At 35.9% G+C, this 20,381-nt stretch overlaps 1 protein-coding gene across 1 annotated transcript; it reads left to right on the top strand.

The window, feature by feature from the left end:
• Positions 1-1,104: 1,104 nt before the first annotated feature.
• LOC127159074 (N-acetyllactosaminide beta-1,3-N-acetylglucosaminyltransferase 3) lies at positions 1,105-17,866 on the top strand. Its single transcript, XM_051102011.1, has 2 exons — positions 1,105-1,126; positions 15,493-17,866. Exon 2 carries the CDS (start codon positions 15,501-15,503, stop codon positions 16,638-16,640), a length of 1,140 nt encoding a protein of 379 aa, XP_050957968.1. The 5' UTR covers positions 1,105-1,126; positions 15,493-15,500; the 3' UTR covers positions 16,641-17,866.
• Positions 17,867-20,381: the final 2,515 nt, after the last annotated feature.

Raw genomic sequence — 20,381 nt, 5'->3', positions numbered from 1 at the left:
GCTTTGAAACTTTGGTTATGCTATTAGTGATTTCTTTATACAATTATATTCAGTGTTCTTATATTCCACCACATGAATAATTGGAATAGAATATGAAAACTTGAACTTCAAAAGGGTAACTTTTCTTGCATTTTCATTAGTTTATCACTAACTTATTTTTTCAGTTATTTGTGGATAGTAGACAGTCTTTATTGCTCCAAAGAAAAATTATTTCATTATTAGAATTCATTTTACCTTCTCCAGTTGGTGCAGAATGGTGCTCTGTTGTAGGAGTCTCATTGGCCAGAGCATTAGGATGCTTGGAGTGCAGATGGCGAAGCATTGATGATGTGTTATTGGAATAAGATAAAGTTTGATCACATATTAAGCATGACACTTTATTAGGAGTGTCCAGACTGAAGTGTTCCCACACTTGAGAACGAGGTCTCTTGCGTGCGTTTTCCATATTGATATTAAACAAACAATGTGAGCTGAGGACGGCGTTCACAAGCAGCAAACAAGTGTGTAGTTGAGGAAGGACTTTTATTCTTTTTGGGAACAGTGGTTGAGCCCGTAAGGTGTTTTAATTTACATTCATACAACAGACATTCAAACGTTATTGTTTTTATTGTAATTTTAACAATTATATACCACGTAAAAAAAAAACCATATAGGCATACATATAGGCATGACAATTATGGATATAATTATAACATTGGAATAAATGGACAGCGGGTATGGGACAGCGCAATAGACGCGCTCTGTGTTTGAGCCCTGCGTGACGTGTCAGTGAGGTAACGAAGCTTCATTTCCACAGGTCACGTGACAGCCTCATTTCAAGCAATGGTCCGGAACACTGCTTTGAAGCACTAGCGTGTCGAAAAGTCGAGACGTGTGTCGAACGACCCATCCCTACCAAGAACTCTCCATTCTTTTCTTGGATTTGACTGCTTCAAGGTTTTCAATAAACTGTTTTACTTGCACTCACGCATCAATCCTCTGTTATTTGCACTGACTGAATGTGGGTTTCCTCATTAGGAGGACAGAGATCGCGCTGTGAATACAGGGTGTGGATTGTTGTGTAAGCGCATTTCAACACGAACAAAACCTCAAATATTTGTACTGAAAGGAGCTAATTAACGGCCAGGTAAGATGAATATGTTTTAATCTGGTTCCTTTAGAGAACCTCTTCTCTAACCTTTTGGAAGTAAAGCCCCCCCCAATAATTCTGATAAGCTGTCGGACAAGGGCCGGGCTAGGAAATATATATGAGGCCAGTGCATGGGCTCTAATGAATATTTATCCGAATGCTTTAATTATTATTAAATGTTTGCAACACAGAAATGTAACCCATACAGTGTATCCTGGTCGTGAAGCTTGTTCAAACAAAGCTTAACTTACATGACCAGAGCTCTCTCTGGATCAGCGGTTGCATGAAAGCAGGTTTAAATATTCCGATGAGATTGCGATTTCAAAGGTTTTAGGCATGGCGAAATCATCATCATATAGCAATAAGATTGCGTGTGTTTGAATCGAGATCGCGACCTTTTAATGAATAATAGTCTATAGCCTATGTATTTTTGTATGTCATAATTTGCGCCAGACCTCAAAAGTTACCCAGGCCCAGGCCCGGGCGGCCCCCCCGGTTCCGCGATCCATGATTTGCGCCCCCCTTCCGATCCCAGGGGGGCGCGTCCCCCCCCCTGTTGAGAACCACTGCTTTAGAGGTTTAGATAACCAAACAAGTCACTTTGATTTACTTTCTCCCACAAGTAGTTGAAAAATAAACCAATTTCAGTATAAAAAAATGATTATAACAATTATGGTTGTCATTATATTAACAGTAATAGAGAAAACAATTAATGTTTTGAGAAAGTCAGACTAATTAATGGATATTACTCCTGAGGATAGCCTACTGTTCACTAACACATTTTTTACTAATTAACATTAAAATGTTGACACTAAAGTACAGCAACTTTGGCTACTTTAAAAATTAATTTCAGTGCAAATGATTAGTAAACTATGCAATTGACAATGTAAAGATACAATGTTCAAATACTTTAACAGAGGTGGACAGCGTGCACAACTCCATAACTTAAGGGAAACTACAGATACTGGTGGTCAATTATTACTCCATTACAAGTGAAAGTTGTTTACTTAAGTAAAAAAAAAGGTGTACTTTAAGAATACTTAAGTACCAAAAGTAAATTACCTTTTTTAAAACACGTGTTTTATGTAATACTGTTGTATATAATTCCTGCTATACCTCTGAAGCAACTAACAATACATTACATCTACTGAATACACTGACTCAGCAAAACAGCCGTAGCTGTAACTTTACAACAGCAGCACTGCTTTAACAAAATAGCAAAACTGCAAGACTTATTTGTCATCAAACCAAAAATGTCAAAAATGCTCTCTAATCGCTCTTGCGTACTTTGATGTCATGCAAAGAACAGTCTGTGCACTGCTGCTTCAAGTCAAACACCTTTGTTAGGAGATGCATAACAGTTTTTCTGTGGCTTTATATAGGTAATATTTTTGTTTACACAATTTAGCAAAATCAGACAATATTGTAAAATATACCACAATATTAACCTCTTATTACTGAACTGTTGCAAATAAATATCACGTTTGCAACTGGTCCGTGTTCAAAACACTGCCCTACAAGTGTGATTACTGCGAGACTGTATAAAAAAAGAAAGTCACTTTTAAGAGAAGAATAAAAAATCACCTGATTTTTAAAGCTGTTACATAGTAACGACTTTCTACTTCTAGGACCTTGACAGAAGTGTACTGGAATGAAAAGTATGATATTTGTCTTTCAAATGTAGGGGTTAAAGTCTAGAAAATGAATACTCAAGTAAAGTACAGATACTGAAAAAGTGTACATAAGTACAGTACTCAATTAAAAGTAATTAGTTTCTGTACTCCACTTCCAGAACAAAAATGTATAGATAATGTACTCACCCTGTTGTCATCCAAGATGTTCATGTCTTTCTTTCTTCAGTTGTAAAGAAATTGTTTTTTGAGAAAAACATTTCAGGAATTATTGGTTGGAGGTCCAAATTGCAATTTCAATACAGCTTCAAAGGGCTCTACACAATCCCAGCCGAGGGTTTTATCTAGCGAAACGATTGGTCATTTTCTTAAAAAAAAAAAAAATATATATATATATATACTTTTTAACTTCAAATACTCATCTTGTCTAGCTCTGCGTGTACACTGTTAGACATTTCAAAGGGTTTTTACAGTAACTTACTGGCAACACTTAAGTTACTGTAATTAGAATTTACAGTAGCAAACCGTATTTAATTTACAGTTGCAAACTGTAGCTGTTTTACAACCAAATACTATTAAAAAGATCAAATTCAACAGTATACTACTGTAATTCATTTATTTTAATATAGATTTCAGTAGATTTTATAAATTTATATAAAATTTATTTAAATTTATTTTATTTTTACTCTACATAGGTACTACTGACATTCAATTAAAACAGACACAATAATCACAAAATATCAAATACTTTATTTAAAACAATGCATGTATAACACTTAAAAATACAGTCTTAAATTGCTCAGTGAAGTTGAAAAAACTGCATCTTCACCATTTCCCCTGTCTTAGGATGTTTTGCAGTGCATTATGTTGGATCCTCTGGATTTTCCTCACAAATAATCTATAAGCAACAGAAACAATGGAGAAAAAGACATGCAGCCAAAGAATACACAGCCATCTGCAAAACCCAGTTTTACTCCAAAACGTGGCCACCACCTTTGCTCACCATCCACTTTGTTAGTGACAGAAATGTCTTCTCTGAAAAACAAGTAGAAGAAATGGCACACTTTTTAAAGGAAAACCCCACAGAGAATACACAAACATCTCAAAACCACAGTTGTTCTCTTACCATGAACTAACAGTGTGGTTGGCATGCTCATGTCTTTCTTGATGCTTCATTGCAGTTGCCTTTAAAACACAAACAACAAAATGCAGTAAATCTTAAATTCCATTAATAATTATAACAAACTAATTCTAAAACTAGAAAGGCAGCTAACAGTTAGCCATATAACTTGTCTAACCCAGCTAACATGGGATTTTTTTTTCCTCAATAGGCTACTGGCCAACATTATACTAACACCTGAACAAAATTTCACATTAGATAACTTAATGTTAATATAGGATAAGTGTTGCTTGTTGAAAATTATTTTAATTCAGTAACTTAATTTAATGAGCTGACAAAAACTGCTTGAATTGACAGCGCAGTTTACTATAGTAAAGTTTGTAACCGCCATGTTGACGAGTAAATATTACTAGGTTAAACTGGTGTGCAAAAATCTGACAAACACTCAGACAAACGTATATATATATATTTACCTTACTTGCTGGTCTTGATCTCTCGTAAATTGCATCGACACACAGCGCGTATGTTCTCCGGAACTCTTCCGCTCTAGCGGGTTCATCCCCGGGCAAAACTTATGGAGTTATTATGTGCCAAAATTAAACAAACAAATCCAGCGTTTTGCAAACAAACACAATCTGCTTTGCAAAGAAAAAATCGACTTTCAAACAAACAAAAAGTAATATGCACAAACACAAGTCAATTTGAGAGAAAATGCAGAGGTATAACAAATATATGCATTGTGTGTTGCAAATATATATATTTTTTATGAGGAAAACTTGGCTTTCTCACACGTGTGCAGACAGATTTTCTCACAAATGCGCCCAACGTATTTTCTCACAAATGCAATGGAGCAACTTCCTTTTCCAAAACAGCAGATGGCGCTATCGGTCAATTTACGCTATTCTCCCGAGACCTCAAACAACGTGTTTATATGGTTTACCCTTATGTCCCAGAGGAATATGAGCGGGGAACAGGTGAGTTTCTGTCTTACTATATTTATAATTAACCATTTGATGTTTTCACAATGCTGACTCCACCACAATGTCAGTAAAATTCACAATATCTGCTTTAAAGTTGGTAACTACTGATCAGTTAATGGCTTGGCATGGCTAAACATTTAAGCTAGGCCTTTTTAACATTTATCTGTTCTCCGTACCTAGGCTGAATCGCGGGATATAAAAAATATACTTTTATGTAATTTGTCCATATACGATTTTTTGTTGCTGCACAGAACATTCAGCAGGTAACACTACAATAACAGTACATGAACGATCATGCATTAATACGTGAATTAGTAATTTCTTGACAATGAACTAATGATTAGTTAAGACATGTATTAATCAAGAACTAATGAACAACTAATGTAACTTTGACATGAGTCATATGAATTACTGCATGAATGCAGTACTGCAGCACCACCTTAATTGCATGTTAGTTCCTGCATGTTAGTTAATAAGTATACTGTGCAGCTCTAGTGTATTGTTATACCCCTAACATATATTAAAAAAAAATCTTTAATATGTTTTCACTTTCACTTTCAATAAGTGCATACTCTGGCTGTTGATAAAAAGAAAGTGAAAACATATTAAAGATTTTTTTTAGCAGATATTGTGAATTTTACTGACATTGTGGTAGATTCAGCATTGTGAAAACATCAAATGGTTAATTATAAATATAGTAAGACAGAAACTCACCTGTTCCCCGCTCATATTCCTCTGGGACATAAGGGTAAACCATAAACACGTTGTTTGAGGTCTCGGGAGAATAGCGTAAATTGACCGATAGCGCCATCTGCTGTTTTGGAAAAGGAAGTTGCTCCATTGCATTTGTGAGAAAATACGTTAGGCGCATTTGTGAGAAAATCTGTCTGCACACGTGTGAGAAAGCCAAGTTTTCCTCATAAATATATATATATATATATGCAACACACAATGCATATGTTTGTTATACCTCTGCATTTTCTCTCAAATTGACTTGTGTTTGTGCATATTACTTTTTGTTTGTTTGAAAGTCGATTTTTTTCTTTGCAAAGCAGATTGTGTTTGTTTGCAAAACGCTGGATTTGTTTGTTTAATTTTGGCACATAAATAACTCCATAAAAACTCTCGACGCTGCCCGCTGCTTCAGTGTCTTCCTCGACACGAGTGGCGCAGCGCAGCGCGACTCGACAAAGGAAGACAATATAGAACTCATGAAATATACAATGTACAGTGGATGCTTACAGTACAGTAATGCCCCGGTATATTTCTGACTTACAGATGTACTTCAAGCGCTCGCGCTGTGTCTGACATGAAGGACAAACCGATTTTCCAGTCATTACAAGCAGGTGTAGTCTGTCCCAAGCTGTTGCGGCATTGTAGATAAGGTGTAGGGCAAATCTTGTCAATCCAAATATAATAAATGAGGAAAATAAAATGACCTCAACAGAACGCTGCCAATGAGAACGTTACAGCAAATACAGTAGTATACAGCAATTTTAAAAAATACAGTAAGTCTCTGTATTTGGGGTCTGACGTCACAGAAAATTCCCATAATGCAATGGTTATTACAGTTTTTTACTGCAAAGGGAATTTGCAGTATTATACTGGGTGATATACAGTTAATAACTGTAGAAATTACAGAAATGTCTAACAGTGTACACTCTGCGTTCCGGTTCAATACAGTTAGGGTATGTCGGAAAAACTCCTATCCCTTTTTGCCCTCCAACTTCAAAATCATCCTACATCGTTGCAGAAGTACCAACACAGTGTTCACAAAGTAAACGTGCAAAGGAGGTCAAATGCCCTTTACAAATAAAGGTAAAACAGCGATGTAGGACGATTTTCAAGTTGGAGGAGAAAATGAGATGGGAGTTTTTCGACCTACCCTAACTGTCTTGAACGGGACCTTCGAAGCTGCATTGAAACTGCATTTTGGAAGTTCAAAACTCACTGGCACTATAGAAGCATTTAATGCATCATATATGTAATAGAGCTGGGGTACTCGGACTCGTACTCGGACTCGAGTCCGGTCTCGAGTACAATTTTTAGGCGACTCGGACTTGTCACCGACTCGGATGCATTTTTACTCAGACTTGACTCGGACTCAAGCCTTTCGGACTCGGAAAATATCCCGAGTCCATCCGAGTCCAGAGAAAGTTGACGGAAATGTCACTGACTTCGTTATCACGAAAGTGATATTTAGTATTTGCATGTGTGTTTAGGTCTTGTCCAGTAGGCTACTTGAAAGCCGACGGGTTTATGTGCGCACACACTCAAAGCGCTCACAGAACGCGCCTCTCAGTCACTGTGCGAATGCAGAGTTCTCTTTCGCTTCTGTTATTGCTACACACATGCTCGTCTTGGAGTATATTCACGTAAATGAAGTCGGTTTTGTTCTAAGTAAACCTGAACAATTCGGAGAAATACTGATGCGTCAAAAATTTAATCCGTGCTTCAGACCTTAAAGCAACAGCTGCGTAAACCTGCAGCCACAGACCGCGTCATAAATATCAATCAAACAACAAAAGAAAAAGAGAAAATCACTCACTTTTCTTGGCTGAATCACTTATTAACTTTAATAAGAATCTTATTTAACGTATACAGTGAAGATTTTGCAGTGTTTTATTTTAACATGTATTACTTCAAGAAATGTGTGTAGTCTGTTTCTGTTTTTGTAATAGCCTTTAGATAGACCTACGTAAAAACTATTTTTAAAAAGATACTATCTTTAAAAATATTATTTCATTTGTATTTTTGATTAATATATTTATTTATCCATTTGTTTGTAAGTAATAGGCCTACTTGGAGTGTTTACTTGCCTTCAGTAAGCTTGAGAATGCTTTACTTACATTAGTTGATTAATTTTTTCTGTATTGAAATTATTTTTCTATTTTAAACATGGTTGCAGTTTCTAGCTTCAAAGAAAAATAATTTTTCTAACATCTTTGCAGCAATAGTTTTAATGGGTCCAAAACCACCTTGGGTGTGCATGTATTGTAATTAATGTAACTATAAATGCATTCAAAAATAAAACAGGTGTAAGTTTGCTGTGATTTATGGAAAGTATATGTAGGGCTTTATACACAGTGTGTACCATTGTAAAGACTAGGTTTATCCCTCATAGCCTCACGTTCATCCAAGAAAAAAAAAAGTCATATAAAACCCAAAAACACAGTCACAATCAGAAATAAAAGAGGTGCATTTTCTGCTCTTAACCCTTTAATTGTCACCGTCCACTCAGTGGGAAGTTTACTTCATCATATTACAAATAAACCCTAATCTAATCATGACAAACTATACATCGTCGGAGAGGTCTAAGACTCCTAAATAGATATTTTACCATATTTTGTGTTACAAAGTATGTAGGAAAAGTAATAGATTAATATGTGTAAAGAGTGTAACTTAAAACATTTACATCATAACATGAGTTCTGACCTACAAAAGACTTTCTTCGTTGTCTTTTTCCCTATCGCACTTTAGAAATCATATATCAGTTCAAAACTTAAAATCTCAAAATTCATCCTTTGAAAGGCATTTTAAAATCAGACATTGGATTACCACAGAAAATGTACATCAAAATCATATTACAAAATGTTTTCATTCATGAATTATAAAAATTTAGGTCTGGATAGTGCATTTTTGTCTGTGTTCAAAAATGGGAGTGACAATTAAAGGGTTATGGTCCCATTCACCAAGATACCCCCACCCTTGAATTTATACATTTACTATATCAGTGAATAAAGTCAAGTCCCGCCCTATAATTAATCACATTCTAAAACCGGATTCACTCTGAAATATGTCAGCATAAGTCAACCAGAACCTCTGTCACATGACTTTAAGTTTGTTAAGCAGAGCATGGACGCTAATTTTGAGATGTCGTGAAATCAAAAATCAATATGGCAAGATCCACTAGAGGTTTGCTTTTCTTACATTTCAATTGACATTGCGTTTTTCCAGTTGTAAAGGTTAAAAACAGGGGTGCCCAAACTCGGTCCTAGTCCTTGGTTTAGCTCCAACTTGCCTTAACACACCTGCCAGGAGGTTTCTGCCTAGTATGCCTAGTAAGAGCTTGATTAGCTGGTTCAGGTGTGTCTAATTGGGGCTGGAGCTAAACTCTGTAGGACACCGGCCCTCCAGGACCGATTTTGGGCACCCCTGGGTTAAAACAATGTTAAGATACTGACAAACAGTAGTGTTTCCTTGGACTCGGACTCGACTCGGACTCAGCCCTTTGGGACTCGGACTTGAGTCCGACTCGGCCCATTTTGGACTCGGACTCGTCTCGGACTCGATTGGTTAAAGACTCGGACTCGACTCGGACCCGACTTAGGTGGACTCGAACCCAACACTACCAGTCAGCAATCACAGGCAGTTTGTGTCAAATAAAAACATTTTTTGTCCATATAAAATAACTTGAAAAAACTGTCAGCGGCTGTCAGCGGTGTCAAAAAAATACATTTCATATTTTTGGTAAGGCTACATTATACTTGCCAGCGATCTCGAGGAGTTCGCGTCAAATACATTTTGTATTAATAAACATTAACTTCAGATACCAGTAAGCAATCACAGGCAGTTTGTGTCAAATAAAAACATTTTCTTTTTATATAAAACAAATTGAAACGTGTGTCAGGGCTTTGGTGTCAAAAATTACATTTCATGTTTTTCGTAAGGTTACATTATACTTGCCAGCGATCTCCAGGAGTTCGCGTCAAATACATTATATATTAATAAACATTAACTTCAGATACCAGTCAACAATTGCTGGCAGTTTGTGTCAAATGAAAACTTTTTCTTTTTATATAAAATAACTTGAAAACTGTGTCAGGGCTTTGGTGTCAAATAAATACATTTTATATTTTTGGTAAGGTTACATTATACTTGCCAGGGATCTCCAGGAGTTCGCATCAAATACATTATATATTAATAAATATTAACTTCAGAGACCAGTCAGCAATCGTAGGCAGTTTGTGTCAAATAAAAACATTTTCTTTTTATATAAAACAAATTGAAATGTGTGTCAGGGCTTTGGTGTCAAAAAATAAATTTCATATTTTTCGTAAGGTCACATTATTGCCAGCGATCTCCAGGAGTTCGCGTCAAATACATTATATATTAATAAACATTAACATCAGATACCAGTCCGCAATCGCTGGCAGTTTGTGTCAAATGAAAACATTTTCTTTTTATATAAAATAACTTGAAAACTTTGTCAGGGCTTTGGTGTCAAATAAATACATTTTATATTTTTGGTAAGGTTACATTATACTTACCAGGGATCTCCAGGAGTTCGCGTCAAATACATTGTATATTAATAAACATTAACTTCAGATACCAGTCAGCAATTGCAGGCAGTTTGTGTCAAATAAAAACATTTTCTTTTTATATAAAATAACTTGAAACGTCTGTCAGGGCTTTGGTGTCAAAAAATACATTTCATATTTTTGGTAATGCTACATTATACTTGCCAGCGATCTCCAGGAGTTCGCGTCAAATACATTATATATTAATAAACATTAACTTCAGATACCAATCAGCAATCGCAGGCAGTTTGTGTCAAGTAAAAACAGTTTTTGTCCATATAAAATAACTTGAAATGTGTGTTAGGGCTTTTGGTGTCAAATAAATACATTTCATATTTTTGGTAAGGCTACATTATACTTGCCAGCGATCTCCAGGAGTTCGCGTCAAATACATTATATATTAATAAACATTAACTTCAGATACCAGTCAGTAGAGCTGGGGTACTCGGACTCAAATCGGAAACGAGTCCGGTCTATAAAACAATTTGAAAGGCGACTCGGACTTGTCACGGACTCTTATGCATTTTTACTCGGACTTGACTCGGACTATAGCCTTTTCGGACTCGGAAAATATCCCGAGTCCATCCGAGTCCAGAGAAAGTAAACGGAAATGTCACTGACCAGTTATCACGACAGTGATATTTAGTATTTGCATGTGTTTTTAGGTCTTGTCCAGTAGGCTACTTGAAAGCCGACGGGTTTATGTGCGCACACACTCAAAGCGCTCACAGAACGCGCCTCTCAGTCACTGTGCGAATGCAGAGTTCTCTTTCGCTTCTGTTATTGCTACACACATGCTCGTCTTGGAGTATATTCACGTAAATGAAGTCGGTTTTGTTCTAAGTAAACCTGAACAGTTCGGAGAAATACTGATGCGTCAAAAAATTTAATCTGTGCGTCAGATCTTAAAGCAACAGCTGCGTAAACCTGCAGCCACAGACCGTGTCATAAATATCAATCAAACAACAAAAGAAAAAGAGAAAATCACTCACTTTTCTTGGCTGAATCACTTATTAACTTTAATAAGAATCTTATTTAACGTATACAGTGAAGATTTTGCAGTGTTTTATTTTAACGTATTACTTCAAGAAATGTGTGTAGTCTGTTTCTGTTTTTGTAATAGCCTTTAGATAGACCTATGTAAAAAAAAAAAAAACTATTTTAAAAAGATACTATCTTTAAAAATATTATTTCATTTGTATTTTTAATTAATATATTTATTTATCCATTTGTTTGTAAGTAATAGGCCTGGAGTGTTTACTCGCCTTCAGTAAGCTTGAGAATGCTTTACTTACATTAGTTGATTAGTTGTTTCTGTATTGAAATTATTTTTCTATTTTAAACATGGTTGCAGTTTCTAGCTTTAAAGAAAAATAATTTTTCTAACATCTTTGCAGCAATAGTTTTAATGGGTCCAAAACCACCTTGGGTGTGCATGATTTTCTAGTAATTCAATGGTACATCATCAATTTTTCTTTATATAATGTAATGTATTGTAATTAATGTAACTATAAATGCATTCAAAAATAAAACAGGTATGGAAAGTATATGTAGGGCTTTATACACAGTGTGTACCATTGTAAAGACTAGGTTTATCCCTCATAGCCTCACTTTCATCCAAGAAAAAAAAAGTCATATAAAACCCAAAAAACACAGTCACAATCAGAAATGAAAGAGGTGCATTTTCTGCTCTTAACCCTTTAATTGTCACCGTCCACTCAGTGGGAAGTTTACTTCATCATATTACAAATAAACCCTAATCTAATCATGACAAACTATACATCGTCGGAGAGGTCTAAGACTCCTAAATAGATATTTTACCATATTTTGTGTTACAAAGTATGTAGGAAAAGTAATAGATTAATATGTGTAAAGAGTGTAACTTAAAACATTTACATCATAATATAAGTTCTGACCTACAAAAGACTTTCTTCCTTTTTCACCTATCACCCACATCATATATCAGTTCAAAACTTAAAATCTCAAAATTAATCCTTTGAAAGGCATTTTAAAATCAAACATTGCATTACCACAGAAAATGTACATCAAAATCATATTACAAAATGTTTTCATTCATGAATTATAAAAAATTAAGTCTGGATAGTGCATTTTTGTCTGTGTTCAAAAATGGGAGTGACAATTAAAGGGTTATGGTCCCATTCACCAAGATACCCCCACCCTTGAATTTATACATTTACTATATCAGTGAATAAAGTCAAGTCCCGCCCCATAAGTCAACCAAAACCTCTGTCACATGACTTTAAGTTTGTTAAGCAGAGCATGGACGCTAATTTTGAGATGTCGTGAAATCAAAAATCAATATGGCAAGATCCACTAGAGGTTTGCTTTTCTTACATTTCAATTGACATTGCGTTTTTCCAGTTGTAAAGGTTAAAAACAGGGGTGCCCAAACTCGGTCCTAGTCCTTGGTTTAGCTCCAACTTGCCTTAACACACCTGCCAGGAGGTTTCTGCCTAGTATGCCTAGTAAGAACTTGATTAGCTGGTTCAGGTGTGTCTAATTGGGGCTGGAGCTAAACTCTGTAGGACACCGGCCCTCCAGGACCGATTTTGGGCACCCCTGGGTTAGAACAATGTTAAGATACTGACAAACAGTAGTGTTTCCTTGGACTCGGACTCGACTCAGACTCGATTGGTTAAAGACTCGGACTCGACTCGGACTCGACTTAGGTGGACTCGAACTCAACACTACCAGTCAGCAATCGCAGGCAGTTTGTGTCAAATAAAAACATTTTTTGTCCATATAAAATAACTTGAAATGTGTGTCAGGGCTTTGGTGTCAAATAAATACATTTTATATTTTTGGTAAGGCTACATTATACTTGCCAGCGATCTCCAGGAGTTCGCGTCAAATACATTATATATTAATAAACATTAACTTCAGATACCAGTCAGCAATCGCAGGCAGTTTGTGTCAAATAAAAACATTTTTTTGTCCATATAAAATAACTTGAAAAAACTGTCAGCGGCTTGGTGTCAAATAAATACATTTCATATTTTTGGTAAGGTTACATTATATTTGCCAGCGATCTCCAGGAGTTCGCGTCAAATACATTTTGTATTAATAAACATTAACTTCAGATACCAGTCAGCAATCGCAGGCAGTTTGTATCAAATTAAAACATTTTCTTTTTATATGAAATAACTTGAAAAAACTGTCAGCGCCTTGGTGTCAAAAAAATACATTTCATATTTTTGGTAAGGTTACATTATACTTGCCAGCGATCTCCAGGAGTTCGCGTCAAATACATTATATATTAATAAACATTAACTTCAGATACCAGTCAGCAATCGCAGGCAGTTTGTGTCAAATAAAAACATTTTCTTTTTATATAAAATAACTTGAAACGTGTGTCAGGGCTTTGGTGTCAAAAAATACATTTCATATTTTTGGTAAGGTTACATTATACTTGCCAGCGATCTCCAGGAGTTCGCGTCAAATACATTATATATTAATAAACATTAACTTCAGATACCAGTCAGCAATCGCAGGCAGTTTGTGTCAAATAAAAACAGTTTTTGTCCATATAAAATAACTTGAAATGTGTGTTAGGGCTTTTGGTGTCAAATAAATACATTTCATATTTTTGGTAAGGTTACATTATACTTGCCAGCGATCTCCAGAAGTTCGCGTCAAATACATTATATATTAATAAATATTAACTTCAGATACCAGTCAGCAATGGCAGGCAGTTTGTGTCAAATAAAAACATTTTCTTTTTGTATAAAATAACTTAAAACATGTGTCAGGGCTTTGGTGTCAAAAAGTACATTTCATATTTTTGGTAAGGCTGCATTATACTTGCCAGCGATCTCCAGGAGTTGGCGTCAAATACATTTTATATTAATAAACATTAACTTCAGATACCAGTCAGCAATCGCAGGCAGTTTGTGTCAAATAAAAACATTTTCTTTTTATATAAAACAAATTGAAATTTGTGTCAGGGCTTTGGTGTCAAAAAATACATTTCATATTTTTCGTAAGGTTACATTATACTTGCCAGCGATCTCCAGGAGTTCGCGTCAAATACATTATATATTAATAAACATTAACTTCAGATACCAGTCAGCAATTGCAGGCTATGAGGCGCCACGTAGGATTTAAATCAAACTTCGCTTATCAGTACATACATAAAACACGTGCATATACACCTATAAATTACTTGCATATACATGTATACTGTTGGATGTTCAAAATATATATATGAAATACACGTGCACACTAATATGAAATCCATACCAATACATCTTTTATTAGTAATGAATACATATACACTTGTGAATAACTTGTATATACATATAAACTTAACGCATGCATACGCTAATAGACACTCGCTTATACATATAAACTTGATCCATGCATATACACCTACAAGAACACGCTCATATACATATAATCTCGCTGCATGCAGACACACCTGTACATACTCGCATATACATATAAACTTGACCCATGCATATACACCTAAAAACACTCGCACATACATATAAACTCGTTGCGCGCATATACACCCATAAAACACTCACGCAAACATACAAAATAAATTTTGGGTAAGAGGCATGCTTGAGTTGTGTATATACATATATGCAAGTGATTTCATATGTGGATGTGCGTGAACTTTTCAGTGCAAACGGAAGGCATTTCAGTGCAAAAAGGCATTTCAGTGTAAACAGCGCGGCACTTCCGGCGGAATCTCCAGATGCCGGGGCATTTTAAAACGCTTAACGTGACTTAATGCATTAAAACAGTGTTTTAAAAAGACATTTAATATAGCATACGATATACCAGGGGCGAATTTCCACTGGGCACTTTTCAAAATCCCGTTCAGCACCGCCGAGAGTTCGCGCGATCGTTCAACCAAAACCGAAAGCGGTTAGCGCCTAGCGGTTGTGCTCTATTTAATGCTCTATATGCTCTATTTAATATTTGGTTTTGTGCTGATAATCCTCTTGGTATATTTTGTATGCTAATATTAGGAATCTATCCTTTGATGTGACTGGTTATTGAAGTTTGTGACGTAGGAAACAACGGGCTGTTTCAAACCGCATTTCTGGGACAGTTTTTGGGAAACTACAGTTTTAAGGAGAAAATACTCATCAATGGTGTTGATTAATGGACTGGCACATGGTTTGTCTAAAAACATTAAAAACATCACATAGACATAAACAACATAAAAATCTTGATTTTCACTACAGGGGGACTTTAAATCCAAGTGTCAGTGAAAATTATGTGTTGCACTGTGATACACATTCATGTTCTACTTTTGTGTTTGATTAACATTAATTTGAATTGTGTCTCTGTTCTTAAACAGGTGCAAAGATGAGAAGGAAAAACTTTAAGGTGATAGTGTTAGTTCTGAGTGTTGTGTGGCTGGTCTTTATCATGTACAAAAACTCTGGAAATGACACAACACTTAAAAGCAAAGATGTTTATGAGATGTTCCATCATCAAAACGATTTACCCGTGTTCAAAATGCTCCAGCCTTCATCTTCATATTGTCAGCAGAATGTGTCTGCTTATAATGTGACTGGATTTTCTACTCTGCCAAAACATATCCAAGACTTCCTGCTTTACCGACACTGTAGGAGTTTTCCCATGCTTCTTGATGCACCTGATAAGTGTGGTGGACCTCAAAACTCTGCAGATGTCTTCCTTCTGCTGGTCATCAAGAGTTCTCCAGAGAATTACGATCGACGGGAAGTTTTGAGGAAAACATGGGCTAAGGAAAGACAGCACAAAGGCGTGTGGATCCGCAGAGTCTTCATAAGCGGAACGAGCAGAACTGGCTTTGAGAAGCGCAGGCTGAATAAGCTATTGAAGATTGAGAACAGTGAAAACAAAGACATTTTACAGTGGGACTTCCATGATTCGTTCATCAACCTCACACTGAAGCAGGTCCTTTTCTTAGAGTGGATGGACAGATGGTGCCCACACGCCAGATTTCTTTTAAATGGAGATGATGACATCTTTGCCAACACGTTTAACATGGTTGAGTATCTTCAAGGTCAGAAGAGCAATGATGGAAGTAAACATCTTTTTACAGGGTCCCTCATGGAGGACACGGGTCCTATCAGAGACCCTGCAAGTAAATACTATGTCCCGGTGCAGGTACAGGAGTCTGAAATGTATCCTCCATACTGTAGTGGAGGAGGCTTTCTTCTCTCCAGCTTCACGACCAAAATGATCTACAACATGTCTCACTCTATAGAGCTGCTGCCCATTGATGATGTTTACATGGGAATGTGTTTGAAAAAGGCTGGCCTCAAACCTACATCCCACCATGGCGTAAGGCCCTTCGGTCTGCATATCCCCGCTCTGAATGTTGACCAATTTCACCCTTGCTTTTACAGGGAAATCATTTTAGTCCACAGATTTCTGCCGCACATGATTTTTGTGATGTGGGATGAAATACAAAACCCACATTTGCAATGTGGAAAGACATATTCCTTGTTCCTTTGAAAATTTTCAAGAATGCTTTTATAAAAATGGTGGAAGCATTATGCAGTTTTGTAAGTGATGTGGTGTTTTGCACTTTAACTAAAATGAAAAGGGTGGTCAAATCATTTCTCAACAATGGTAGTTATAGTCTTTGTGATATTTAGGGCCAAAGCACCAGTGGTGCGAGGACCCTTATTGGAATTGCTCAGATTCTTCTTCTTCAGCAAAGCGAATCACATTTTTGAGGGCCCAAACATGCTTGAAAACTCATGAAATGTTGTACACACACCAAAAGTGGTGAAAATTTACATCTGTCATGGGTTTCCGAAATGGGTGTGGCAAAATGGCTCGATAGCGCCACCTATAAAATTTCAAGCTGTGTTTCACATACATGTATGATATTCAGTAGACACATGTAACACACCAATACCTACAAAAAAAGTCCTCCTGTATGAATTCCGAAACCCAACAGGAAATCTGTTTTTTTGAATTTTCTCTGCAAGTTTTGTGCCATTTTCAAGCTTGCATTTAAACAAACTCCTCCTAGAGATTTAAACAGATCAACACCAAATTTGGTCAGTGTAATCTAAAGCCCTTTGTGACGTTAAATTGCGAAGATCTTGAATTTTCGTCTCTGGTGGCCTGACAAACGTTGATGTTTTGCCATGACAAAGGAAGTTGTTATAATTCAGGCATACAATGTCCGATCTACACCAAACTTCACGTGTTTGATAAGACTCCTGACCTGAAGTGATCTACATGCCAATATTCACTTATAGCCATACCACCACCTGCTGGCAATAGGAAGTGTCATGTTTTACGCTTGAACAAACACCTCATAGAGATTTAGTGACATCAATATTATATTTTGTCAGTCTAATCGAAAGGCCTTTGCAATGTTAAATTGTGAAGATCTTGAGTTTTCGTTAAAAGGTGTGTCTGTGGCGGCGTGACAAATTTGGATGTTTCGCCATGGGCATAGAAGGTGTTGTAGCTCACAATGTCCGATCTGCCCCAAACTTCACACGTTCGACAAGAGTCCTGGCCTGAACACATCTAAAGTCCCATATTCTGTTATAATCATAGTGCCACTTGCTGGTAACAAGAAATGACTTGTTTTAGACTAACTGAAACATTCAATGTCAAATCTGCTCTAGACTTCACATGTTTGTTAAGAGTCCTGGCATGAACAGATCTAAAGGCCAAAATTCAGATATGATCATCACCATCTGTTGGCAACAGGAAATGTCATGTTTTACACTAACTCAACCATACCATGTTCAATGTGCACCAAACTTTATATGTTTGATAAAACTGCTGGCCTGAAGACATTTACATGCCAATATCCAGTTATAGTCATAGCGCCACCAGCTGGTAGTAGGAAATGTGGCATATAAATGACTTTGACATATTAGTTTTATATTTACCACTTTAAATGCATATTGCCCACTGTTCTCTGTTTTCTTAAAGCCACCGGGTGGTGGTGAGCCCGGGTGCGAGGGCCCTTTCGACACTGCTTGCAGCTTTAATTATTTTTGTTTTTCAATGATCAGAGAGTGCTTCTCAGTATGTACAGATAGAAATATCTATATCTTTGCTCTTTAAAATCTAATTTTATCAGGGTAATTGAGTGCACTCTTAGAAAAAACAGGCATGAAAGTTGTCACTGGGGTAGTACCTTTTTAAAAAGCTATAGTTTTGTACCTTATTTACCCCTATAGGATGCATATTTGTATATTATAGGTACATACTATTACTGGAAGTATACGTATTAGTATCTAAATAGTATATATTAGTACCATTTCAGTGACAGCTATTGTAGTGTTTTTGTCTGATTGTGTAATATATAAAAATCAAGTAGGATTCTCTATGCAAAATGACTGTTGAAAAAAGCAGGTTTGCATGCGGGATAGAGTTATCTAAATCATTTAAGTCAAACCTTGATTGTTTCATTTCTTTTGAATCTACTAAAGATGCCTAAATGATTCAATTTTTCTTCTGAATCGCAGGAATGCACTGGTCCATGTTTAACGGATTACAGAGAAGCACCTGTTCATGCATGGAGGAAATTTTATTTTTATATTATTATATTTATAGAGTTTTATTTGCGTTACGGTACTAAAGAGTGCTCTTTTCTTCTATGAATGCCATATTACTTAGGCTTTTATAAGACAAGCGTGAGACTGAAAATGTTATTTTAGGTTCTTAGACATCCTGTAGCTTCTTAGAAAATAATTTGCATTTAATACTTAGAAACGCATCTAGGGGACACAGTTGGATACCTTAAATGGACACATATGTTGTATATGCATTGTGATTGAATGAAATAGAAGCATCCGGATTTGATTAGGGTATAAATGCTGAGTCACCATATTTTTCTTTGTCACACTCTGCAGCCAATCTGTATGACTGTTGACATTTTCTTGCAAGAAAATAAATCTTCAAAAGACTTTTTGTCTCATGCCTTTACTAAAATAGAAAATTGCCACAGCACATGTCAACTTTAATGTGTTTTAGGGTATAGATTAGTTGGTAACACTTTACAATAAGGTTCAGTAGTTAACTGCTTTAGGTAACACTAAGCACAAACAATATTTTACAGCATTTATTAATCTTAGTTAATGTTAATTTTAACATTTACTAATGCATTATTAAAATCAAAAGCTGTGTTTGTTAACATTAGTTAATACACTGTGAATTAACATGAACTAGCAATGAACGACTGCATTTTTATTAACTAAAGTTAAAAAAGATTTATAAATAATAATAAATGTATTGTTCATTGTTTGTTCACGTTAGTTAGTGCATTATCTAATTTTAACTAATGGAACCTTATTGTAAAGTGTTACTGATTATTTTGATAGCTGAAATTTTAAACTTATGCACATTGTGAAATGCTGATGAAGTTGTGTACAATAAAATTTGACGAAGCTCTCATGACTTTTCTGGAATTGTTTACATTAGTAAATACCACCTTCAGTGGTCAAACAATCAGAGCTGGGCAGATTACTTACAAATGGTAATCTGTTGCTGATTTTAAATTACATGACAAAAATTGTAGTTAGTAACGTAATCCATTACATTACACATTTTAGGTAATATAATCAGACTACTTTTAAATTACTTTTGACCTAACTTGTTTATTACATTGATTTAAACTAATCTTGTACCATAATGATGTAAAAATTCAAAGAGTGAGAAAACTTACTTTACTTACTTTGTTTCACTGCCGGCAAATGAACCAACACCAGCATAAGGCTAAAAGCAGAAACCTAGAAATAGAAACATTGTAAGTTACTAATGCTTACATTTCCTTAGTTATTCAAAAAGCAGCTACAGAAAACGAGCAAAGAATATTTACCTTATCAAAGAATATCATCACTGATGAGCCTAGCCTAGTATAACGCGAGTTTATGCACTTTAAAAAACACTCCCGGTAACATAAGTGAATACAATAGTTACATCACTGTTTGATGAATACATTTCTTACCCCTTATTTAAACTGAACACGAGGGGGTGCCGTGATCCCCTGTGATCCCCTTTTTCATCCTCTCCCCTCCTTGCTGAATGGGATCGATTTCGAAAGTGAAAGTAAAACCGCTTTCGTGTGCGTCAGCAACCGCACGCAATTACAGATTGCATGATTCCCACCCAAAACACCCCCTCCCGCTCACTGTAAATTCTGCCTTTGTGTTTATACCAGTGGCGATTTCTTTAAGACTGCAAGGGAAGCTCAGCTTCCCCTATAATGTCACAAAATTA

Source organism: Labeo rohita, unplaced genomic scaffold (assembly GCF_022985175.1).
Source record: "Labeo rohita strain BAU-BD-2019 unplaced genomic scaffold, IGBB_LRoh.1.0 scaffold_190, whole genome shotgun sequence".
Classification (NCBI taxonomy): Eukaryota; Metazoa; Chordata; class Actinopteri; order Cypriniformes; family Cyprinidae; genus Labeo; species Labeo rohita.
Note: the sequence above shows the minus strand (reverse complement) of the source record. Positions and strands in the feature narration are given on the sequence as shown.